Below are 27,894 nucleotides of genomic sequence, written 5' to 3'. Positions count from 1 at the left end.
TGATCTTGACCTAGACTAATAGGAATGAGGTCTGCTGTGATGAGTGCGATTTAAAGGGTGCCTTAGTGTATGTGTCACTGACTCAGTCTGTTGTAGTGGCAGAGAGACTGGTGAAACAGATAATGGAGGCACTGCTGTAATTGCTGTTTGAGGAGGAGGAGGTGGTGGAGGTTGAGGAGGCGAAGGCTGAGGCGAGCGCTGTGGAGGTGGAGTAGATTCCGCTGGAACTTGAAGCGATGTCAGCAAATCTGGAATGGTTAATGGAGAGGTGGGCTCAGATGATGAATAGGTCCTACAGCAATCTGAATCAGACTTTGAAGAAATTCTGCATGCTTTCTTCAATGAAAGCCACTCCGCCGTCTTGGTCAGGGTAGATTTAGGATGTCTTGATGTTGAAGTTCTCAACATTGCCTGGTGTCTCAATGTCGAAGTCCCCCTCAATATCGATGGTGACCTCCTACTTGATGTCGTAAGAGTTCTTGGCATCAAAGCTGCTTTTGATGTCGAGCAAGTAGGCGTTGTGCTATTGTGTTTTTATCTAGGAACCTAAATCGATATTTCTATTTTATGCCCTTGTCCGGTTATAATCAATAATATCCCTACAACGGCATAGTAATCATATCCATATTCAGTCGTAGCACATGCTGTCACATTAAGCAAGGCTACTTCCCCGGCCTCCTAGAAAGCACAACGAGTTCTCTAAACAAACCAAACCTCCAGCAACCTGGGAAATCCCCCTTGCTTTTGTTTTGATTTCATCCTAGAACTCCTGTAAAGCACTGTAAGAACGGCTAGTTCTTAGTGACATCTTTATTGACGTCTTATGTCCAACCTTACGTCAAACCCGGCACCTTTCAGGTATAAATATACCAACGTTGCCTTAAGCAATCACACAGTGGTGGTTTTGGAGCAGAGCAGCTATCTACTTGCCCGAGAGCCCAGCTAATGCGAGAGCCCACGGACGCTGCCCCTCCCTTTTGACGCACTGAGAGAGACGCTGTCTTTTCTCCTGCCGAGAAATCCAGCTCCGGTGTTTCCAGATACCTTCGCGGGTTACTAGGATATCGAGTCCTGAGAGAGAGATACAAGACCTCCTGCTTTCTATTACCCAGGTACGGAGCTGACTAAACCCTTAAAGAGAATTCTTGAGTCAGATTCTTGGCAAAACAAACTTTACTTAAACTGCTACTTACTTACTCCTTCCCACGTATTAGGCTTAGGTCAGGTACACCGGGGTAGGCGTATTTAGAAGCACCAGTTGAGTACGTTAGTCAATGTATATATGTATATATATTTTATCTATTTTAAAGTATCATATGGCTAAGAAACCATATCAATGCTTTTACAGTATTATTTTATAATCCTCCTTTTACTGTACGCACTTTACTTTACTTTGAGTATTGAAATTGTGGCAATTCATTTCTCTTGCATGAGGACGAAGACTGCTCAATAAATAACACCTTTTATTGAAAAGCCGTCTCTCTTTTCTCTGCACTCTCGTGAAACTAAGTACGCACTATTGACTGAGTGAAATAGCTGTCTATTGTTTTCACACGACTCTAGAGATACACTCTTATTCTGAGGGAGCAAAGTTGTCATGTTATATGGTTGTCGGAGGCTAATCCCTTCTTGTCTAATCAGGAAAGTTAAATCCTTCTTGAACATTCGGAAAGTATCTAGTGACCTCTGAGCTAGCTGGCAAACCTTAAGTCTAATATAGTAAGTAGAGACCTAGATAACCTCAGTCCTACGTCTACACTACTGAATATATTATTCCAATGCGCAGAGCCTATTGGGAATATAGGAACTACACTACATGGCGCCCAACGTTTGGTAAGGCGATAAATCTAACGCAAGACGTTAGAGTAACTCATTCGTGCTTTTTCACACAGACACTTTTTCCCGTAAATACTCCAAAAGACGTCTGGAGTGGGTAAGAGGTTAAAATCCGCCGGAACTTAGTAGGAAGAGATTTCTATGTATAGTTTTTGGTTTAATCAACATTGAAGGATACAGTGTTCCGAAATATTGTGCACCTAATCTTTGTTTCCTTGAAACTTGATCTGCAACAAAAACATTTCTGTCAGTAAAAATGTCAGAAAGTGAAGGCGAAAGGGAAGCAGCTAGAATAGCAGCTCAACTCCTAGCGGATGACACAAGTCTCCGAGACAATGACCCGAATGCTATAATCATTCCGGTCAACATAAGAAAAACTATAACTCTTAAACTTATAGAAAATGGACTAACACCGAGAGGTGGAATAGTCGTATTCGTAATTGAGGCCCATGAATATCGGCAGACAGAGGTATTCTATTCATGGATAAACTTTCCAGCAGCAAACGCTGTCACACACGACTTCCACTATTACAAAATAGAGGAACCTCTGGATGAATACACCCCTTTCGAGGAGGTTGAAATCCCATTAAAATACCAAGAGTACCTGCTCTGGTTTAAAGGCGCCCTAAAACATAATAATCACATCACCAGGCTCGGTCCACTAGGTAGACCAGGAGCAACGTGGCTGGTTCTAGCCAGCTACACACCACATCCTGACATTAATAAAATGTCAAGCGAAGAACTCTTAGTTAAAATAAAAGAATTGACAAAGGCATAAAGAGAGTTAGTTCAATTCGCAATTGGGGATATAACTTACCTCCAGAAATTGAAAGAAACAGATATAGCAGACCAACCAATTGAACCTGCCAGAATCATAGAAAAATCCTATGAAGAACTAGGAAGAGATAGTTTGGGTGGGAAACCAGTAAAACCCCAACTAACTGAAAATCCTGAAAAGATATTTATTAAAAATAATCTAAACACTCCAAAAAAGAGCTGGGATGGAAATAAACAATCCACTCCCAAAGAAAAAAGATTCCAGTCCAGAGGTAGGTCTCCTCGGCGGAGAGAAAGATCTCCGGACCAAGGACACAAGTCTCCCCAGAGGGAGCCCTCTGAGAAAAGATACAACCTTAGAAATAGGGATAATCTGAAGAAACCTGATAGATATCAAGACATTGATACACGTCCCTCTCGATCTTTTCAGACTTCCTCGCAGAAATCGGAAAGAAGAGGACGGTCAGAACACAGGCAAGAGCACGTCAAGTCCAAAGACAAGGAACCTGCTCATCAAAGTAAAAAATTACAATTTCCAAGAAAGAAGGTAGCCAGCATTAAAATAGTTAAACATGCCGAGGATACTGAGGACACAACTGAAAAACTGAGAGTGGGCCCAGACAATGCTAGACAGCGCAGCAGAAGTGACAATAGCTCGCAGGATCCTGATGAATCATCTGGAGAGTGTGGACACGAATGAATACATTCAGGTGGAAACTGCAGATACCAGGGTTAGCAAACCTCATAAAATATACGAAATAACATTACGTATAGAGGGAGATAAGACTAGGAAAGTAAGGGGTCTATTTTGGGATAACCTTTCGAAAGGCTATGACATCCTTCTAGCTGAGAAAGACTTGCCACCAGAGTTTGTCAGGGAGTGCCCTCATGGTGAAGAAATGATTATGCCTGCCTTCTCAAATCATATTCCAATTCATAAAAAATATACATATGCAAGAAAATGGGCAGTTGCCCAAGCTCCTGCATTATATAAAAATCATGTAGGATGGAATGAGGACTCTCCTCCTCACAAAATCCAATTAAAATGTCAACCTACTGCACAAAAGCAGTACCCAATTAAGCAAGAAGCTAAAAAACAGGTCAGGGAGATCTTAGATCAACTTGAATACCAGGGGGTGATTGAAACATGCACCTCACAAATGAACAATCCTTTGTTTCCTGTCTCCAAGCTAGACGATTCATATCGTCTAGTTTTGGACTACAGACACCTTAACTCATGTTACAAGACATTTGCAGTACACAACTCACACAGTGCAGCACTAATGAATAACATCGTGCGCAAAAAATACAAAACAACATTAGACATCTCTAATGGATTCTTTTGTCAAAACATAGCACCTTAAAGCAGGTATTTGACCGCTTTCTCAATAATGGGGTCGCAGTAAAATTTCTGTCGACTTCCACAGGGATTCAAGAATAGCCCAGGATTATTCATAGCAAGGGTAACAGAGTTACTACAAATATATGATGATGAAGCATTATCATATGTCGATGACATCTATCGAACAGATGATGACTTGGATACTCACTTGAAAAGAGTGAACACCATAATACTTGGGTTCGCAGCAGAGGGTTACAAATTCAACTTTAAAAAGTCACGAATTGCCCATCTAACTGTCCTGTTTTTAGGATATGAATTATCAAGTGAAGGCAAAAGCCTAGCAGACAATTTCTTAGAGAAGTGTGCTGTACTCCAAGCACCTAAAACGCAGAAGAACTTACAATCAATACTAGGTTTCCTGAATTTCGGAAGAACTTACATTCTAAATTATGCGGAGAGGGTTAAACCTCTCTATGAACTAATAAAACCTGATTTCAAACCAATCAATTGGACTCGAAAACACACAGAAATTTTGAGATCATTGCAAACAGACATGTTAGCTAAAACAAAATTGCAAACTCGCGATAACACACGGAACCTTGTAATCCGAGTCATCCCAGGAAGATGCGGATTCACGTACCTGACCTCTAATGAGGGAGAAAAGGTACCAATAGCTTACAAATCACCTTTGTACACAAAAGCTGAAAAAACATTCAGTCTTACAGAAAACATTGTAAATGCGGTTGAAACAGCTGTAGCAAAAGAAAGAGACCAAGCCCAAGGCAAAAGGATAACTGTTTTAACAGCAAAATCAGCCTTTGAGGCATTAACAAGCCCACGCAATTTGACTACCGTGGCATTAGATCCAAAATGGATACAATGGGAAAATTCTCTTGCTACAGAAAAAGTAAAATACTATTTTGACCCGGAAATGAAAAAATTAAAATATCTAACATATGAAAGAGAATATCCTCTGCCAATCGAAATTCTGCCTCTTCAACTTTACGCCTGTGTAATATATACAGACGGATCTGCTCAACCCTCGGTTTAGGGAAAGCAAGCTTACAATGCTACGTGCGAGGTTGTTAAATACCGGTGGCACGGAGGTAAATTGAGACCACTGGTAACTATGTCTCAATCTGTAAAAGACAATTCAGGTCAACAAACTGATATATTAGCTTTAAAAATGGCGCTCAATATTGCCGATCCCGAATTCCCGACACTAATAGTGTGCGATTTGCATTACTGCGTCAAATCTTACAATAATGATTTGCAGAACTGGGTTCAAAACGGTTACAAAGATGACACAGGTGCCACGATAAAGCATAAAAAGCTTTGGGAACAGGTAGTTCTTTTGCAGAAAGAACTACAAAAGACTCACGTGATAAATACACTGAGTCATCAGCGTGATGGCGTTCACGTTGCAGGGAATTCATTGGCTGACACAGCCACAGCGGAAGCAACTAAACCGGCTTCAGTAGCCACAAAAAAGCATTCAGAAAAATACATAGATGGGGAAACCATGCTGGCGGTAAAAATGTCTTCAAAAGGCGAGTATGCAGCTTTACCCGTGAACTATCCACTCAATTATACATACATAATCGATGCAAACTCCGTTCCTTTTGCTCGAATCCCTGGAGTGGGGGATAGAGTAATTCCAAACACGAACAGGAGAATCTTCTTGATTCAAGAAGCACATATGGGACTAGGTCTAAGGCACCAGATGATCAAAGAAGCTCTGAAAGAATTACAATCAGAATACTGGTGACCGGGAATGAGCTTGCAACAGCACAAATTTGCAATGAGCTGTCCAAATTGCAACAGAGATCGCAGTGGCGAACCAGCCGTAGTAGTGCCAGGACCCCTATTAAAAAGCATAAGGCGATCTATACGCAAAATAAGAAAGGAAAAATGCGTCCCAATGTATATCGTTTAAGACTAGATTCACTTAAAATGTAGACACCAGCGCTCGGCTGACGCCAGAACTGTTATAAAAGATTTGCGAGTCTATATCGGCACATACGCAATTGGCATGCTACATTCTGACCAGGGTCCTGCTTTTAGCTCTCGAGCTTATAAGGAGGCCATGACCAGCATGGGCATTGCATTGCGGTACTCTTGTCCCTTCCATCCTGAGGGAAATGGGATTGTGGAAAGAAAAAACCGAGACATAAAGCAATCTATAACGACGAGGGTATTAGGTTCGGGTGATGGGTGGGTCCAACATTTAACAAGTGTCCAACGTAGTCTTAACAATCTGCCGAGAAATTCTCTAAAAGGTTTCAGTCCGTACGAACTATTGTTCGGTACTAGAATGCATATTCAGGACTTAGATAGTCAGACTTCAGTGGTAGAAGAAAAATGCTTTGATATCAAAGATCGTTTGGCTATTTTACAGGACTTAAATGAAACAAGAAAAGACCTGAGCAACATAAAGTTAAAACAGCAGCCAACAGCCACTGAAGATAAACCACCTGTCCCAGCAAGGCCTGTCTGGATTCCAAAAATTGTGGATCTGGTCAGAGAGAAGATCGCGGTGAAAAAGGAATTTGGGCCTTCTTACTGAAAAGCAGTACCTGTCTTAGCTGTCAGCGGAACAAGATCAGTTGTACTACCGCCCCTTGCTGGTAAAAAGGAGAACCGAGTTGTATCCATCGACCTGGTAAAACCACAATCATGTGGCCAATAATAAGTAGTAGGCCCAGTGGACTCCCAAGAAGTAGCAGAACACCAAATCTTGCTACAATACAAGAGGTTCAAACTGAGAGACTAATCACATTTGATAAACCTGCAGTGAATAAAAAAGGACTATGCAACAAAGCCATGGAACTTATGCCTCTTGAAACCCAAATTGCAACAGTTCATCAAGAAACACCTGTCTACAACGATGTAGCCTCAGCCTATGCTAATGAAACAAAGAAAATTCTAAAAGCAAATAAAAATCAGGAAGCGATTCCAACAATTTACAGAACTGCATCTGGCTACTTCATCGATTTCGATAACTTTTCTGAGGATCCAAGCGAGCCTGAAGAACAGCCAACAACAAAAACTTTTAAAGACAACGTAACAGAACTCTTTCATCGACTCAAAGAAACCTATCTGATTTCTCCATGGATTGAATTTTGGAGTGTGTTTTTGTTGTACTTTTCCTCCTGCTTTGGCTCATCATGGTTCTTTGTTTGGGAAAATTCATTGAGAGAAAATACAGTACAATGGACACAGCAAGTCAAAACATCAACTTGGTCCTACAGCCATACAAGTCATCTCACATCGAGAAAAGAGAACTATCATCCGTGAATGTCACAGCCATTCCAATACCCGGTGGGGTAGCTTGGGACAAAACTGATTACGAAATCTATGGCCCGGTTGAGCTCTTGAAATATCCACACCAGTTCAAGGTTTCATTAAGTGACTTTTTAAAACCGAATACATTCTCTGATGATTGGGACTTTGAAAGCATAAATGATATGATGTCAGATTTAGTAATGTCAGCAAAATTTACAAAACATGATTATTTACAGGGTTCATCGAATTATGAAGAAATGTATTGCTACAACCACTTTGCACATCACTATTTGCATAAATCTGCTCAACCTAGAAATGTTTTTAATTATAATCAATGGGAACATTGTGCAACTCCTCCAAAAAGTAGTTCTAAAACATTTTACGAAAAATTCCCATACTTCTCAGGGTTTAACACAAGTGATGCAGAAACATTTTATTTCAAACTGTTAAATAAGACAGGAATGAAAACAATGCTGACAAATACTAAATTGATTTATTAAGAATTTTTTTTTTTTAATGACTACATTTGGTTTTGATTTTTGGAAAAACAACATTGAAACAAAACCAATCTGGGGTACCAAAGATTGGCAGGTCCAAGGTATAGAATCATTATTTAGAGCCTGCATGATCCCAGAACAAATTATATTCTTGAATGACACCATTCAAAAGACAACCTGTCTTGGCCAAGCCAAAATTAAAGACTTAAACAAACCGTCTATTCCAAAGCCAACACCTGACAGTAATAGCACTACAGATGTTGAGATAGACTCATCCCATATTTTTAACCAAAACAGAACACATCCTGATTGGAAAAAATGGTTGATCTGGCCCACAGACACAAATAATTGTCAAGATAGATTCCTGAACAAAATACAGGGGTTCAAATTGACCAGGCCAGACCCTAGATACTCCCAGACACAACATCCAGGGATAGTTACAACATACAGTGTAGGGAAACTCTGCCTCGAATGGCTACAGAAATCCACACTGGCAGAAATTAAGCAAAGCTTGACTTTACTTAAATACGGTGCTGACTTGCGTGATTTCATAATGGCACCACGCAAACAGCGTCAAAAACGTTTCATAGCGGCCGGTGTATACTCTGCGTACAACGAAGCTTGGAAAGTAATGCAAATTGAAACAGGAGAAAAAATACGGGAAATTGACCGTATTAATTTGGAAAAATCACTTTCTGTTGTGGAAAATGGGTTATTGACTCTGTCTTCCAGAATATATTCACTGGACAGTATTGTATCATCTGCTATTGATATAATAGAGCAGGACTTACTAATGTTACAACACGGTCAGTCCCAATTACGTTCTATTGTACAGCTTGGCTGGACGTTGCAAAATCTGCGTTCAGGCTACGTGCCCTGGCGTTTACTCAACACAACGTCATTATTCTCTATCTTTAACCTTACTGATACACAAATCAGTTTGGCACAAAAAGGAGCAGACTATACGATTCTGAGCATTGAAAAACTTGAGAGATTACCATTGACAATGTCAGAAAGACCTGTCATTGAATGGATAATACACGGAATAATAACAATTCCGATAACAACTTTCCAATTTAAATACTGTCAAGAGTATATACCAGCAGGCCAGTATGAAAGGTTGGGTAAAGGGTACATTAAGTCATCATGGAAATTACCTTACACACACACGTTATAGTGAAAAGGAACAGAATGTATTTCTTAGTGGTAACAATTGTAAAAGATCACTGAGCGGTATACTTCTGTGTCAAGGTATTAACTTGCATGGGGCCTGTGAGGGACTTCAAATAACCTTTCATGTCACCAGCATGGCACACCTGCAACACGAATAGAGCCATTCTTTAGACGGCTTTCTAACGGGAGCTATATTCTAATAGTGGACCACAGATGTTGTGGCATGGTGCCAGGAAAAGCTTATCTCGTGAGCGTTAGTTCCATGGTCACTTGCTGTATGCAAGTATTGTATGCAAACAGCACTCCAGACACGGAGGCGAAAATTTGGCCTTTTTTAATATCTCTTCTATTCGAATTGATACTTTAAGCAGAATGAAGTCTGTTCTTTTACAGACAACTGTGCCCTTGACGTCATCAAAAGAAACGTATGATCTGCAAGTTGCAAGGACAACGGCGGAGATACATAGCCTTTTATCAACAAATTGCCCCGTGCATTTCGCAGAAATGCTAAGCCAAATCCTAAATATGTCTGATACCAGTGGTATCCCACATATATTTAAGACAATTTTTTTCGGGACTGTTAACACCCTTCAAAACAGTTCTGGGCATTTTTCCTAATTTTGTCCATTCTGTCTTTGGCGGTCTACCACTTCTGTTGGGACTCGTAGCAGGCATTTTATTTTTGATACTTCTGCTTCGATATGGCAAGCCAAATCGCAGACAAGACTCCAGCAACGATGGATGAAACGATCCTAGCTATTCGCTATCGAGACCGCATAACTAAAGTCCTAAGAGATCTGAATATGACCTGGTTTCTTTCATTCAGACCCATCTGGCAGAATTGCATCTTACCTGTGCTTCGATGTATGCTATGCGGAGAAGAATGCGTGTTGTACGTCTGTCTTACACTACCATCAGCAGTACCATTGGATACAGATACTTTGCTAAGTCCTGTAACAGCTCACGCATCGTGTTGTCCCCAACGGCTACCCATTCTGATGACGGCATTTGTTGAGACTTCATCACTACGATTATGTGGCAATGAAGTACGTGATGAGAGCAACATCACCCAGGTACGACCTTCTGTGAGAATTGCTGATCCTGACATCGATGATAGCAATCATTCTCACGACTGCACAGTTGCGGCATTTTCCAACTTGGTCGAACTTTGACCTGAAGCGGTAGACCACTTTTTTGAAAGTCTGTCTGAAATGATGTTCTCCCCTGAACAAAAAGAATAACTTTTAAGCAAACTAGTACACAGCGTTTCCTGAACTCTGAATTTGGTCTTCGGCTTTAATAAACAAAAGCTACTGAACATGTTTGGAACTATATTTTTTCTCTCTCCCCTGAAAGCGAAATTCTTTTTTTTTTCCAAATTCCAAAATAATTACCTTTTTTCTGGCACATGTACTCTGCTTAAAGTAGAACTATTGTTAGAGAACAGAGCTTCTATTTTTAGAAACTCTACAGACAATATATTACCTCAGCCTCTAGCACATTTACGGCAACTATATTTATATGTGATGGAATGTTCTCGACCTTCTTTTCTGTATTAAGAGCCATTTCATGTGTAAATTTCGCAAATCATTCATGCTGATATAAACATGCATCCTTTTTACTGAATGATTACACTGCTTGAATAGCGTACAGTACCTATAATCATTTTCGTGTATATTTATGCACCATTTCAAATGCTAAAAATGTATTTTGGGGTGGGTTGAAATACACATGCACTTTTATATGTTTACTATTGCTTAGTTTTAGTAATGATGGACATTAGATTGTGGAGTGGGTATTGTGATTTTATATAGGAACCTAAATCGATATTTCTATTTTATGCCCTTGTCCGGTTATAATCAATAATATCCCTACAACGGCATAGTAATCATATCCATATTCAGTCGTAGCACATGCTGTCACATTAAGCAAGGCTACTTCCCCGGCCTCCTAGAAAGCACAACGAGTTCTCTAAACAAACCAAACCTCCAGCAACCTGGGAAATCCCCCTTGCTTTTGTTTTGATTTCATCCTAGAACTCCTGTAAAGCACTGTAAGAACGGCCAGTTCTTAGTGACATCTTTATTGACGTCTTATGTCCAACCTTACGTCAAACCCGGCACCTTTCAGGTATAAATATACCAACGTTGCCTTAAGCAAACACATGGTGGTGGTTTTGGAGCAGAGCAGCTATTTACTTGCCCGAGAGCCCAGCTGATGCGAGAGCCCACGGACGCTGCCCCTCCCTTTTGACGCACTGAGAGAGACGCTGTCTTTTTTCCTGCCGAGAAATCCAGCTCCGGTGTTTCCAGATACCTTCGTGGGTTACTGGGATATCGAGTCCTGAGAGAGAGATACAAGACCTCCTGCTTTCTATTACCCAGGTACGGAGCTGACTAAACCCTTAAAGAGAATTCTTGAGTCAGATTCTTGGCAAAACAAACTTTACTTAAACTGCTACTTACTTACTCCTTCCCACGTATTAGGCTTAGGTCAGGTACACCGGGGTAGGCGTATTTAGAAGCACCAGTTGAGTACGTTAGTCAATGTATATATGTATATATATTTTATCTATTTTAAAGTATCATATGGCTAAGAAACCATATCAGTGCTTTTACAGTATTATTTTATAATCCTCCTTTAACTGTACGCACTTTACTTTACTATGAGTATTGCAATTGTGGCAATTCATTTCTCTTGCATGAGGAAGAAGACTGCTCAATAAATAACACCTTTTATTGAAAACGCCCGTCTCTCTTTTCTCTGCACTCTGGTGAAACTAAGTACGCACTATTGACTGAGTGAAATAGCTGTCTATTGTTTTCACACGACTCTAGAGATACACTCTTATTCTGAGGGAGCAAAGTTGTCATGTTATATGGTTGTCGGAAGCTAATCCCTTCTTGTCTAATCAGGAAAGTTAATTCCTTCTTGAACATTCGAGAAAGTTTCTAGTGACCTCTGAGCTAGCTGGCAAACCTTAAGTCTAATATAGTCAGTAGAGACCTAGATAACCTCAGTCCTACGTCTACACTACTGAATATATTATTCCAATGCTCAGAGCCTATTGGGAATATAGGAACTACACTACAGTACCTCTTCTCAGTGTCAAAGTCTTCATTCAGTACGGGAGTGATGTCTTCCTCATGATGTTCTCTTTTTGTATCTCACCCTACGGGAGTCCTCAGAGTGTGCCTTGGGGCACTGATAGACTGTATACGGTCTCTCCTCACCTGTCAGAAGTCTCACCAGTCAGAGAATCGTGGCGTCTGCGGTGCTCCAGTTGGCCATGGAGGCAAATCTTTTCCCTCAAAGTGTAACTGGGAAGGGTCTTGCAATAGCGGCATGTCCTGGGGTCATGAGAGTCTGGTAAACATAAGATACAGATCCTGTCCGGGTCTGTTTTTGCCATTTTCTGCCACAGCCTGGGCAAGTCGCAAAAAAGGATGACATTTAGTGAACAATTAGATATATTACCTGTCAAGAAATTATATGAAAATGCTCTATGCCCTAAATTATGTTGAGTGAATCAGTTTTTGAAAAAACCATGGTGGGCACTGCAGGTCAGAAGGTCCTTAAAGTTGTATTGTCCTCTTTACCTTGTTTCAATGCTGCAGCCTACATTGCTATCTTCCTAAGCTTACTTTAAAAAGAAGTAAAAAGCGTTTGTTAACAATGTTTTTAAAAGATCACTTTTTCATTTTGGTTAAAGTGATTTTTAAGGGTTTGACCCTTTTTTCCTTCTAAACTTTAAAGTAATCCATAAACATTGGTAATAAAGGCTGTTTTTAAGGCTGCAAAAATGTAACATGTCATAATGCCTGTCACATATCTTTCCTGGCCTTTGCGAAGTAGATGTGATTTTGAAAGAACTGCCCAGGATGCCCACATATGGGCCGGACTATTCAGTGCTTATGATTTCAATGGAGATTCCCCTGAGAGAGAACTGGGATTACAGGTAAGAAATGTTCTTTCTTTGGAATGTATACAAATCACATGGAATCTTCAAAAATCAGCAATGGATTTAACACAGCTGTCTTGCTATTAGCATAAAGAGCACTGTTTATCTAGCTGTGAATTGACCGTTTACATATAACTGGGTATTTGTATCGCATTTTATTTTGAATACATGCCTCCGATACTCCATTGTATTTATTCTTCAGGTTGTGGCAATATTATCACTTTTAAATTTCAATGAGTAATATGTAATGAAGCAACTATTTAGTTATTTTGTTACTGATTGTTTGGGTGGGTTGTGTGCTATTGGATGCTGATTACCCCTTTCCGCTGATCTGCTGGTGATTCCCCATCTTATATTCCATCCCAGTGGCCTGGCTCTGGGTCTCCACAGGTTCGCCTCTGGTTAGCGTCTGTCCCAACGACAGTGCATTACTGAGATGCATTTTTAACATGGACACCCCATCTATGGAAATCGGACACCTGATCGTTATTTGGAGAATTGGTAAACGGAAGGTGTTAACATATGAGAATGTCTTGACGGTGTATAGGGCAGCAGGAGCTCAATTGAACATGGATGAGCTGATGAAAGGAAACGCTTCCATCATTCTTCCAGAAGTAGACACTGATGACTGCGGGGATTACAGCTGTGAGATCATCTACAGTGGGGAAAAGAAGATTGTTTACATGACCCTCCAAATAGATGGTGAGGTATTTGGATAATAATTTATAGTATTTATTACACTAAAATGAATGACTTATTCTTGGATACTGTTACTCAACTTATTTCTAAGTTTGAATAGCTTTGCATCTGACTGGGCACTAAAGATCAGTAATTCTTTAGTCTGTGTGCCAGTAAAAATTATAAATATGTTGATGGGTGTAATTGACTTTGCCATCGGCTTGCTGGAATGGTACTTGGTGTGGCTCTCTTCTTGTTTCACCACTAAGCAAAATAAATTACTTTGAGCAGCTCAACAGCACAAATTAATTTGTTAAATAAAAAGTGCTGTTGCACTGCACAGAGCAACAGCATCTTTCAGTGGAGCAAAGGTGTTATTGTTTTTCAAGTCCTGTCTTCAGTGAACCACTTTTGAGATGGGTAATCTAAATCGGCAGCAAATCAACATATTTGGCACGGGGGGAGATCTGCAAATAAAGAATTTGTTTTAGAATGTGGAGATGGTTAGTTGAATGGACTCAGGCTTAGTTGAATTAGTCAAGCTTTAGGATATATAAATATATATTTTACATTGCACTGTAGCTTCACAGATCCTTCAACCACATAGACAGTTTCGGTTTATCGACCATATCTGAGTCTTTCCTAGGATTTCTAAGTTCAAGGTTTTGATTCAGAGCTACCGTCCATCTCATTAGCTTACACAGTTGTCAGTGGGTCATTTCTACAGCCTACTCATCAATTCGGTGGAGTATAGGGCAAAAGCTTAATAAACTGCTAACCTCCTCTCAGAGTCTCTTTTGATTTCATAGTTTATATAGTGGCGAGAAGGCCCACTCTTCCCTCTTGGTCAGCAACATTTTAGTCCTTCCTATCTGATTAGTTTTCTCTTGATGCTCTTTTTCTTCAAATGTATGAATAGGCCAAGGCCTCAGAATGCTAACCTCATGTTTTGCCTCTGCAAGGAAACAAAGGGGTCTCTTCTTCTCTACATTGTCTAAATGCCTACGGCTTTCTCCTTCGCCACCAAGTGAATACCTTAACCACTTGGGTCTGGCAACTGTTCCTCCCTCCTGCGTGGGTCTTGCCAGCCTCCCCAGTGACAGTCCTCTGCATATCCTATAACTGCAGCTTTCCTACCATGTGCTCCTTCAACTCACCCCTTCCTGATATTCGGAGCATGAACTCCAATGCTTCACAGTATGAATGAACAATAGGCCATGCTGTGACCCTTAGGGTGCCCCAGCACAGCAGAGTTCTAGAACGTCAGATTCCATTGTAGTAACCTGGCATCACAGGTGTATAGCAAAAATCTGCAGCCTTAATCATAAGCACTGGATACTTGCCCATGAAAGAATGGATCCAATTGCCTCACTAACTTTACAGACACTACATCCACTTTATTTGACTCTAGAATCCCTTTTTCCATAGAGCCTGAAAGTTTTTAAATTTGTGTTGCACTTACATTGTCAGATGACTGGGCTGCTCATTGCAAGGTGGGTATTTTATTTGCTCCTGGAGATTCTTACTCAAACGTCATAGCAGTAAATATTACCACAAACTTGACGTGGATTTCTTACAGCGACTACATTTTCTGTGATCGATTTGAAGAATGCTTTCTTCTCGATTTCTATTTATCCTGATAGCCGATATTTGTTCGGTTTCACTTTGAATAATCGATCATACAGATTTTGTAGAGTTCCACAAGGGTACACTGAGAGTCCGAGTATTTATAGTCAAACCTTAAAATGATAACTTGATTCCTTTATTTTGCCTGAAGGAGTGGCTCTCATACAATATGTCGATGACATCTTGTTTGCAGCCGACACGCCTGAACTATGTAAAGAGTGTACTTTGTCTCTACTTTCTTTTCTTGCTGCACACCATCAGAAAGTGTCACGAAAGAAATTGCAATATTGTAGACTGAAGGTAACCTACTTAGGTCACGTTCTGTCTAAGGAGGGCCGTGCACTTACACCAGATCGCATACAAGCAATTTTAGACACACCAGTACCTTCCACCCAGAAAGATGTCCGTGCATTCATTGGTTTGACTTTGTTTTGTAGGCAATGGATATTGGGTTTCTCACACATTGTTAAATCCCTGCTAGCGCTTTTGACTAAAGACATTCCGATCCCCCTTCCATGGACAGATGAATGTCAAAATGCTTTTCGTCAGTTAAGACAAGCTCTTTGTTCTGCACCAGTGTTAGGCACACCAGATTACACAAAGGCTTTTACACTCTATGTACACGAGAAAGATGGATGTGCATTATCAGTTTTAGTGCAGACACACGGTGACAAGCAGCGCCCCTGTGCATATTTTTCAGCCGTCCTTGATCCTGTTGCTCGTGCATTGCCTAGGTGTTTTTGTTCAGTTGCAGCAACACCTGTGTCCATACGTCAGAGTGAAGGGATAGTTTTGTCACACAAACTGTTGGTGCTAGTACCCCATGCAGTAGATGCCCTTTTGAATCAGACCAAGACACAACACTTGACTAGTGCCTGTGTGACAGGATACAAATTGACACTGTTAGCACCTCATATTACCTTGAAGAGATGCGCGACACTGAACCCAGCCACTTTGTTGAAATATCCTGTTACCGAGTTTCAATCAAAAGAGCCTCACGATTGTATATTCCTTACTGAGGAACAGACAAAGGGTTGCGTCGATTTACAAGATACGCCCCTTTCTGATGTAGATGGGGAACTATGGGTTGATGGGTCCTGTTTGAAGTTGCCAGATGGCACGACTTCAGCTGCATATGCAATCACAACACGTGAGACAGTGTGATGTATTCTTATAGGTTCTGTATCGATCCCCCTATTCCTGACCCTGTTCTGGTTAACAAGTTAACTAGCAGCCATTCCATGATGCAGAAACCGTTATCTGATGAAGCCACACCACGGCACAGGAACGTGTTATCTGATTAGGTCATAACGCTTGCCATCTAATTAGACAAGCAATATTCCTCCAGCCCCTGATAAGGCATACGGAGTTCTCAAAACAAATCAAACCTATGACAACCTGGGAAAAACCCTGCGGCCATTGTTTTGATTTCACCGAGAACTTCAGCAAAAGAATGTGCTAACGACCAGCTCGTATGACATCCTTATTGATGTATCTATGTCCATCCTTACGTCAATCTCGGCACCTTACAGGTATAAATATTACCGATATTGCCTTAAGCAAACACACGCGGTGGTGACGAGATCGGAGCAGCCAGACTTGCCGAAGCCCAGAGCAGAGCAGACCCCGCTGGCGCAGCCCCGCCTTCCTGACGCGCTGAGAACGAGACGCTGCTTTCTCCTGCCGAGAAATCCAGCTCCGGCGCTTCCGGGTAGCCCTCGCAGGCAGCCTGGAATATCGAGACCAGAGACGAGAGATACCATCCCTCATTCATCCTAGATTCCAGGTACAGAACTGAATAACCCCTTGCAGAGACTTCTTGAGTCAGTCACTTGGCAAAACAAACTTAACTTAAACTGCTACTTTCTATTCCCGCCCACGTATTAGGCTTAGGTCAGGTACACTGGGGTAGGCGTAGGTAGAAACACCAGTTGAGTACGATTAGTCAAATATATATGTGTATGTATCTACTTTATCAATTTTAAACCACCTTATGGCTTAGAAACCATATAAATGTTTTTACAGTATTATTTTATACTTCTGCTTTTATTGTATGCACTTTACTTAACCATAAGTATTGCGATAATATCGATCCATTTCTCTTGTATGAGAAAAGAGACTGATCAATAAATACCATCTTTTATTGAACATGCCCGTCTCTTCCTTTTCTCTACAATCTGGTGAGACTAAGAATGCACGTACTGACTGAGTAAAATAGGTTGTCTTTTGTTTTCACACGACTCTAGAGATACACTCTTGATTAGGGGAGAGCAAAGTTGTCATGTTCTATGGTTGTCAGAAACTAAATCCCTTCTTGTCTATCCAGGGAGGTTCAACTCCTCCTTGCCTATTCGAGAAAGTTTCTAGTGAACTCTGAGCTAGCTGGCAAACCCAAAACTTTAAGTCTAATATCGACAATAGAAGACCTAGTTAACGTCTGGTCTAGGCCTATACTATTGAAGGTATTATTCCAATGCGCAGAGCCTATTGGGATAATAGGAACTACACTACATGGCGCCCAAACGTTTGGAAAGGCGATAAAACTAACGCAAGACATTAGAGTAACTCAGTCGTGCTTTTTCACTCAGACCCCTTTTTACCCATAATACTCCAAAGACGTCTGGAGTGGGTGAAAGGTCATATCCGCCAAACCTCGCAGGAGGAAACTCCTATGTATGGTTCTTGGTTTAGTCAACGTTGAAGGATACACAGTTCCAGAATATTGTGCATCTAATCTCTGTTTCCATAAGAAACCTGATCTGCAAACAAACAAAATAACCTTCCTGACAGTAGAATGTCAGACACTGAAGAAGAAAGAGAGATAGCTAGATTAGCAGCTGAACTCGTAGCAGCTGATAATACTATGCAAGAAGCAGACCCGGATTTAATACTCATCCCGGTCAACATAAGGAAATCTATAACTTTAAAACTTATAGAAAATGGACTGACACCTAGAGGTGGCACAGTCATATTCGTAATAGAGGCACACGAATATCGGCAGACAGAGGTATTCTATTCATGGATAAACTTTCCAGCAGCAAACGCTGTAACAAAGCACTTCCACCATTACAAAACAGAGGAACCTCCTGAAGAATACACTCCTTTCGAGGAGGTGAAAGTACCACTTAAATTTCAAGAGCACCTGCTCTTGTTTAATGGCGCCCTAAAACACAACAATCACATCACCAGGCTCGGTCCATTAGGTAGACCAGGAGCAACGTGGCCGGTCCTAGCCGGATACACACCACATCCAGACATCGAAAGAATGTCTGCAGCAGATGTTTTAGTACAACTAAAACAATTAATAAAAGTACATAGACAATTAGTCCAATATGTAATGCGGACTTCAACAATCCAACCAGCAATTAAAATTCCACAGCTGACCCCTCATCAGGGGAACACAAATAAAATTACACCACAGAACATACAGTCCTGCCTAGGTAAGGTACCAGCTAAAAGGGAACAAATACCATTCTGGTTAGCACAAAAAATCACCCAAATAGAGGCGGTGTTTCCAGACACCACTCCTGTGGATAAACACAGGATTCTGACTATCTGTCTTCCAATGGGAATCGCACCACACGTGGAGGACTGTGACACTTGGGGTACAGTCTTTGCTTCCATCTACATAAAAACGCATGGTGTTCCATCCAGATGTGCTAAAACAAATTCAAGATGAATACGGTCCAGAACCCGCTTTAACTCTTGGTATGAAATTACTGAAAGACTTCAAGCAGGTCTCGGCTATATTACTAGCCAATATAAAGGGAGAAGCAGCAAACGTGGCGATCCGCCAAAGGTTAAAAGAAACAGATATAGCAGACCAACCAGCTGAAATTGCCAGAATTATAGAAAAATCCTATGAGGAACTGGGTAGAGATAGTTTAGGTGGAATACCAGTAAAACCCCAACTGATTGAAAGTCCTGAAAAACATTTATTAAAAATAATCTAAACAGCCAAAAGAAGAACTGGGATGGAAACAAACAATCCAATCCAAAAGAAAAGAGATTCCAGTCCAGAGGAAGGTCTCCTCGGCGGAGAGAAAGATCTCCGGACCAAGGACCCAAGTCTCCCCAAAGTGAGCCCTCTGGGAAAAAATACAACCTTAGAAATAGGGATAATATAAAGAAACCGGATAGATATCAAGATTTTGATACACGTCCCTCTCAATCTTTTCAGACTTCCTCGCAGAAATCGGAAAGAAGAGGACGATCGGAACCCAGTGAAGGGCACGTCAAGTCCAAAGACAAGGAACCTGCTCATCCAAATAAGAAATTACAATTTCCAAAAAAGAAGGTAGCCAGTATTAAAGTATTCAACAATGCCGAGAATACTGAGGACACAGCTGAAAAACGGAGAGTGGGCTCAGACAATGCTAGACAGCGCAGCAGAAGTGAGCATAGCCCGCAAAGTCCTTATGAATCATCTGGAGACAGTGGACACGAATGAATACCTTCAAGTGGAAACTGCAGACACCAGAGTTAGCAAACCTCACAAAATATATGAAATAACATTACGTATAGAGGGGGATAAGACTAGAAAAATAAGGGGACTATTTTGGGATAATCTCTCCAAGGGCTATGACATCCTTCTAGCTGAAAAGGACTGGCCACCAGAGTTTGTCAGGGACTGCCCTCATGGCGAAGAAATAATTATGCCTGCCTTCTCAAATCATATCCCAATTCATAAAAAATACACACTTGCTAGAAAGTGGGCAGTAGCTCAAGCTCCTGCTTTATATAAAAATCACGTAGGATGGGATGAGTTTTCTCCTCCTCACAAAATCCAGTTAAAAACACAACCTACTGCACAAAGACAGTACCCAATTAAGCAAGAAGCTAAAAAAACAGGTAAAAGAAATCCTAGACCAATTAGAATACCAGGGGGTGATTGAAACTTGCACCTCACAAATGAACAACCCTTTGTTTCCTGTCTCCAAACCAGACAATTCATATCGTCTAGTTTTGGATTACAGACACCTTAACTCATGTTGCAAAACTTTTGCAGTGCAAAACTCGCATAGTGCAGCGCTAATGAATAACATAGTGCGCAAAAAATACAAAACAACATTAGACATCTCTAATGGATTCTTCTGTCAAAATATAGCACCAGAGAGCAGATATTTGTCCGCGTTCTCAATAAATGGCGCTCAAAAACAATTCTGTCGGTTACCCCAAGGGTTCAAGAACAGCCCAGGATTATTCTCAGCGAGAGTAACAGAATTATTACAAACATATGATGAAGAGGCATTATCTTATGTCGACGACATATACCTAACAGATGATGACTTGGATACTCACTTGAAGAGAGTGAACACCATAATACTTGGGTTCGCAGCAGAGGGTTACAAATTCAACTTTAAAAAATCTAGAATTGCCCATCTAACAGTCCTGTTCTTAGGATATGAATTATCAAGTGAAGGCAAAAGCCTGGCTGACAATTTCCTAGAGAAATGTGCCGTACTCCAAGCACCTAGAACACTAAAAAACCTACAGTCAATTCTAGGCTTCCTAAATTTCAGAAGAACATACATTGCAAATTACGCAGAAAGGGTCAAACCCCTTTATGATCTAATAAAACCAGATTTTAAAAAAACCAATTGGACTCAAATACACACAGAAATTCTGAGATCCTTACAAACAGACATGTTAATTAAAACAAAATTAGAAACACGTGATAACACACGCAATCTTGTGATTCGAGTCATCCCAGGAAGATGCGGATTCACATACCTGACCTCTAACGAGGGAAAAAAGGTACCAATTGCATTCAAATCACACTTGTACACTAAAGCTGAAATGAAATTTAGCCCAACGGAAAAAATTCTAACTGCAACACAGACAGCTATAGCAAAAGAACGAGCCCTGGCACAAGGTAAATGAATAATAATCGTGACACCGATACCAGCCCTAGAGGCGGTAACAAAGGCAAGCATTCCGAATGCTAAAGCACTACATCCAAGGTGGATACAGTGGGCTAATTCTCTTGCTGCAACAGACGTGGTATACGAATTTGATCCCAACTTAAAAACACAAGAATTTCTCCAATACGAATTTGAATGTCCTCCGCCGACCGAAATTTTGCCTCTAGAACATTACGGCTGTATAATATACACAGACGGATCAGCACAACCCGCAGTGGGGGGTAAACAAGCTTACAGTGCTGCGTGCGCGATTGTTAAAGGTCGCTGGCACGAAGGGAAATTTAAACCAGCTATCACCAAAACACAATCTCTGGGAGATTGTACAGCTCAGCGAGCTGAACTACTGGCATTCAAGATGGCGCTTGAAAATACCGATCGAGAATTCCCCAGACTCATAGTGTGCGATTCGTATTTTTGCGTTCAGTCTTACAATGAATACTTGCAGATCTGGCTTCAGAATGGTTTTAAGGATGCAAAAGGAGGCACAATCAAGCATAAAATGCTCTGGGAACAAGTAGTTCTTTTACAAAAAGAACTACCAAAGACTCACGTGATACATACTCTGAGTCATCAACGTGATGGCGTTCACGTTGCAGGGAATTCATTGGCTGACGAGGCCGCGAAGGCAGCTGTGCAAACGGCTTCCGTAGCTGCCATCACACGGTCAAAAACAAAAATAGACAGCGAAATATTACAGGCTGTCAGCGCTACTGAAAAGGATTCGATAGAAACACTCCCGAAAGGCTTTCCAGTAAAATACTCATACATAACTGATGCAAACAATGTTCCTTTTGCTCGAATCCCTGGAGTGGGGGATAGGGCAATTCCAAACATGGAACATAGGTTAGGACTAATAATAGCGGCACACGAAGGGCTTGCTTCTGTACATGCCGGCGTCTCAGCCACAGTATCATTATTAAAACAGAGATACTGGTGGCCACAAATGAGAAGACAAACACGGAACTATGTTCTAGAATGTGAAATATGTCAAAGAATGAAAGTATCAACGGTGAGACGACCAGCACAGACGCCCCTTCTAATCTCAGATAAACCATTAGCCTGTGTTTATCTGGACCACTGTGGTCCCTTACAAAGGAATGGTAACTATAAATACATCCTGGTCGCAGTGGATTCATGCACGAGATTCATATGGATGTGGCCCCAGCGATCGGCTGACGCCAGAACTGTTATAAAAGATTTGCGAGTCTTTATCGGCACATACGCAATTGGCATGCTGCATTCTGACCAGGGTCCTGCTTTTAGCTCTCGAGCTTATAAGGAGGCCATGACCAGCATGGGCATTGCATTGCGGTACTCTTGTCCATTTCATCCCGAGGGGAAACGGAATCGTAGAAAGAAAAAACCGTGACATAAAGCAATCTATAATAGCAAAGGTATTAGGTTCGGGAGCTGGGTGGGTTAAACATCTAATAAGTGTCCAACGTAGTCTAAACAACCTGCCAAGAAATTCTCCTGAAGGGATTCAGTCCGTACGAATTATTGTTTGGAACTAGGATGTTAGTCTTAGATCTTGACAGTCAGACTTCAGTGGTGAAGGAAAAATGCTTTGATATCAAAGATCGTTTGGCTATTTTGCAGGTCTTAAACAAAACAAGAAAAGACCTGAGCAACATAGAATTAAAACAGCAGCCAACAACCACTGAAGAACCACCACCTGTCCCAGCAAGACCTGTCTGGATTCCAAAAGTCGAGGATCTAGTCAGAGAAAAGATCGCGGTAAAGAAGGAATTTGGGCCTTCTTACAGAAAAGCAGTTTCTGTCTTGTCTATCAACGGGACAAGATCAGTTGTACTACCGCCGCTTGCTGGTAAAAAGGAGAACCGAGTTGTATCCATCGACCTGGTAAAACCACAATCATGTGGCCGATAACAATCAGTAGGCCAAGTGGACTCCCGATAAGTAGCAGAACACCAAGGTTTGCTACAAATACAGAGGTCCAAACTAAGAGGCTAATCACATTCGAAACGCCTACAGAACAACAACAAGGACTATGCAACAATGCATTGGAACTCAGACCTCTAAAAACCCAAATAAAAACATTTAGTAGAGACACACCAACCTACAATGAAGTAACAAATTAATATGCTGAAGCTGCAAGAAACAGTAATCCTGAAGCAATTGGAACAATTGACAGAACTGCATCCGGCTACTTCATAAACTTCGATGATTCCTCTGAAGACCTAAGTGAATCAAAGACACAGCCATCAACAAAAACATTTAAAAATAAAGCTAAGGAACTTTTGAAACACCTGAAAGAAACCTATCTGATTTCTCCATGGATTGAATTTTGGGTGGGCTTTGGTGCATTTATCCTCATACTTTGGCTCATCATGGTACTAACTTTGGGACGCTTCATTGAGGGAAAATATGCTAAAATGGACACAGCAAGTCAGAAAATCAACTTGATCCTCAAGCCACACACATCTTCACACGTCGAGAAAAGAGAACTTTCTTCAGTCAACTTCACAGCCAATCCTATACCAGGTGGGGTAGCATGGGATAATACTGACTACGAAATTTATGGTCCGGTTGAAATCCTGAAATATCCACACCAAATCAAGATCTCGTTAAGTGACTTTGTAAAACCAAGCTCATTTGCTGATGATTGGGACTTTGAAAACATAAATGATATGATGTCTGACTTAGTGATGTCTGCTAAATTTACCAAACATGATTATTTGCAGGGTTCGACAAATTATGATAGTATGTACTGTTACAACCACTATGGTAACCATTTTTTACATAAATCGGCACAACCTAGAAATGTTTTAAATTATAATCAATGGGAACATTGTGCAACCCCTCCAAAAGGAAGCTCAAGAACCTTTTACGACAAATATTCATACTTTTCAGGGTTCAACACAAGTAATGCTGAAACATTTTATTTCAAATTGTCAAATAAGACAGGGACAAAGATCATGCTAACAAACACGAAAATGATATATTCAGACTAATTTTTTGAACAAATGAATACTTTTGGTTTTGATTATTGGGACAAAAATGTTGAAGTAAAAAGTGTTTGGGGTACAAAAGAATGGCAAGTACAAGGTATAGAATCATTGTTTAGAGCCTGCATGATCCCAGAACAAATTATATTTTTAAATGACACTGTTCAACAAACCACCTGTCTTGGCTTAGCCAAAATCAAAGACTTAAATAAACCGTCTATTCGAAAGCCAACAATGGACAGCAATAGCTCTACAGATGAAGGGATAGACGTAAACTATGTATTAAACCAAAACAGAACACATCCTGATTGGAAACAATGGTTGATCTGGCCCACAGATACTAATAACTGTCAAGATAGATTCCTGAACAAAACACAGGGGTTCACATTGACCAGGCCAGACCCTAGATATTCCCAAAGACAACACCCAGGGGTAATAACCACCTACAGTGTGGGCAAATTATGCCTTCAATGGCTACAAACTTCCACACTGACAGAAATTAAGCAACACCTAACTTTACTTACTGATGGTGCTGATTGCGTGATTTCATTATGGGACCGCGCAAACAGCGTCAAAAACGCTTCATAGCAGCCTCTGTATACGCAGCTTACAACGAGGCCTGGAAGGTAACTCAAATTGAGACAGCAGAAAGTATACGGGAAATTGACCGTATTAATTTGGAAAAATCACTTTCTGTAGTGGACAATGGGTTAATGACTCTGTCCTCCAGAATTTTTTCTTTGGACAGCATTGTGTCTTCAGCAATCAACATATTATCGCAAGACTTACTGTTGTTACAACACGGTCAGTCTCAATTGCGTTCTATTGTACAGCTAGGCTGGACGTTACAAAATCTGCGTTCAGGCTATGTGCCTTGGCGTTTAATCAACACAACGTCACTATTCAATATCTTTAACCTTACTGATAAACAAATCAGTATGGCACAGAAGGGTGCTGATTATACAATCCTGAGCATTGAGAAACTCGAGAGATTACCAGTGACAATGTCAGAACGACCTGTCAGTGAATGGATAATACATGGGATAATTAATATTCCAATATCAACCTTCAGGTTTCAATACTGCCAAAAATATATACAGGCTGGCATGTACGAAAAATTGGGAAAAGGGTACATTAAGTCTACATGGAATTTGCCCTATTCACATGCATGTGTCAGTAATAAAGGACAGAAAGTGTTTCTTAGTGGCAATAATTGTGCGATGTCACTAAGCGGTACACTTCTGTGTAATGGAATTAGTTTGCATGGAGCCTGTGAAGGGAACTCAAATAACCTTTCATGTCACCAGCTAGGCACACCTGCAACAGAGATAGAACCATTTTTTCCAAGACTCTATAATGGGAGTTACATTCTAATTGTGGACCGCAGATGCTGTAGTCTTATGCCCGGGACTCCTTATCTCGTAACTACGACTGCGAAGGTCAAGTGCTGTGGACGCTTATTGTTCCCCAGCTCCTTTCCAGACAGGGAGGCAAGGGCATGGCCCAACTTGAAAATTACTTCTATTCGAATAGACACTTTAAGCAGAATGAAAACAGTGCTTCTTCAGACGCCAACCAGGCTCACGTCATCAAAAGAAACGTATGATCTCCTAGTCGCAAGGACGACTGCAGAGATTCACTCATTGTTATCAACTAATTCCCCCATACATTTCGCAGAAATCCTGAATGAAATCTTAAATATTTCTGATACCAGTGGAGTCTCAAAAGTATTTAAGACAGTATTTTCAATGGCATTAACACCATTCAAAGCCATACTGGGTATTTTTCCAGATTTCGTCCATTCGATTTTTGGCGGACTTCCCCTCATTTTGGGACTAATTGCAGGAATTCTATTCTTAGTCCTTATATTTCGTTATGGCAAACCGTGTCACAGACAAAACACCTGCGACAAGGGAAGAAACAATCCGAGCCATTGGATACCGGGACCGGATATCAAAAATCCTGGGACTATCCCGGCTTAGAGACCTGAACATGACTTGGTTTCTTTCATTTCGACCAATGTGGCATCGATGTGTTTTACCTGTATTAAGGTGCTTGCTGTGCGGAGAAGAATGCGTGTTGGACACCTGTCTGACGCTACAATCGGATGCGCCTATGGATGCAGAAACATTGTTGGGTCCGATAACGGCTCATGCTTTGTGCTGCCCTCAACGGCTGCCAATCCTGATGACGGCATTTGTGGAGACTTCACCGCTACGATTAAGGGGTAGTGAAGTTCAAGATGAAAGCAGCATCGATCAGGTACGACCTTCTGTCAGCAATACTAATCAAAACGTCAGTGGAGACAATCATGCACACGAATGCATGGTTACACCTTTTTCCGAGTTAGTGGAACTCTCCCAGGAAGCTGTTGACAGCTTTTTCGACAGTCTAAATGATATGATGTTCTCACCAGAGCAGAAATAGAGACTTTTGAGCAAGCAAGCACACGGCGTTCCCAACACCCTGAATTTGGCCTTCAACTTTAATGATAAAATTACATGAACAATTTCCCCTCCAGTTCACGGACAGCAATTTTTTCAGCAGCCCCAAAAATATTTTTATGACTTTTTCGGGACACTTATCATCTGCTTAAAGTAAGAACTATTCTTAGAGAACTAAAATTTCTATTTTTTAGAAACTTTATAGACATTAGCTGCCCGCTGGTATATTCATAATTATTTCTATTCTGTGATGAAATGGTCTCGAACTTTTTCTTCTGTATTAAGAGCCATTTTCATGTGTAATTCTCATATTCGATTAATAATAATGTATACATATGCGTAATTAATTTAGCATTATTCTACAGCTTGAGTGCATATAGTACATGTGAATATTTTTTTTTCCGTATATTACATAATTCGAAATGCATTATATGTATTTTGGGGTGGTAAGGTGTACACGATGCTCTACAGTATGTTTTACTATGCCTAGATTCGTAAACATGGCCATAGTTAGCGTGGAGTGGGTGTGATGTATTCTTATAGGTTCTGTATCGATCCCCCTATTCCTGACCCTGTTCTGGTTAACAAGGTAACTAGCAGCCATCCCATGATGCAGAAACCGTTATCTGATGAAGCCACACCACGGCACAGGAACGTGTTATCTGATTAGGTCATAACGCTTGCCATCTAATTAGACAAGCAATATTCCTCCAGCCCCTGATAAGGCATACGGAGTTCTCAAAACAAATCAAACCTATGACAACCTGGGAAAAACCCTGCGGCCATTGTTTTGATTTCACCGAGAACTTCAGCAAAAGAATGTGCTAACGACCAGCTCGTATGACATCCTTATTGACGTATCTATGTCCATCCTTACGTCAATCTCGGCACCTTACAGGTATAAATATTACCGATATTGCCTTAAGCAAACACACGCGGTGGTGACGAGATCGGAGCAGCCAGACTTGCCGAAGCCCAGAGCAGAGCAGACCCCGCTGGCGCAGCCCCGTCTTCCTGACGCGCTGAGAACGAGACGCTGCTTTCTCCTGCTGAGAAATCCAGCTCCGGCGCTTCCGGGTAGCCCTCGCAGGCAGCCTGGAATATCGAGACCAGAGACGAGAGATACCATCCCTCATTCATCCTAGATTCCAGGTACAGAACTGAATAACCCCTTGCAGAGACTTCTTGAGTCAGTCACTTGGCAAAACAAACTTAACTTAAACTGCTACTTTCTATTCCTGCCCACGTATTAGGCTTAGGTCAGGTACACTGGGGTAGGCGTAGGTAGAAACACCAGTTGAGTACGATTAGTCAAATATATATGTGTATGTATCTATTTTATCAATTTTAAACCACCTTATGGCTTAGAAACCATATAAATG

The 27,894-nt window shown here is 41.0% G+C and overlaps 1 protein-coding gene across 8 annotated transcripts in view; it reads left to right on the top strand.

Moving 5' to 3' along the window:
- The window catches only part of LOC144768536 (uncharacterized), a 1,350,740-nt gene that overhangs the window by 638,183 nt on the left and 684,663 nt on the right, over window positions 1-27,894 (top strand). For all 8 annotated transcript variants that reach the window (XM_078652300.1, XM_078652297.1, XM_078652293.1 and 5 more), the window contains one exon: window positions 13,238-13,573. In XM_078652300.1, coding sequence (XP_078508426.1) covers window positions 13,238-13,573 — 336 coding nt within the window. The remainder of the gene's footprint in view (window positions 1-13,237; window positions 13,574-27,894) is intronic.

Source organism: Lissotriton helveticus, chromosome 7, assembly GCF_964261635.1.
Source record: "Lissotriton helveticus chromosome 7, aLisHel1.1, whole genome shotgun sequence".
Taxonomy (NCBI): Eukaryota; Metazoa; Chordata; class Amphibia; order Caudata; family Salamandridae; genus Lissotriton; species Lissotriton helveticus.
This window is presented reverse-complemented; position numbering and strand designations above follow the sequence as displayed.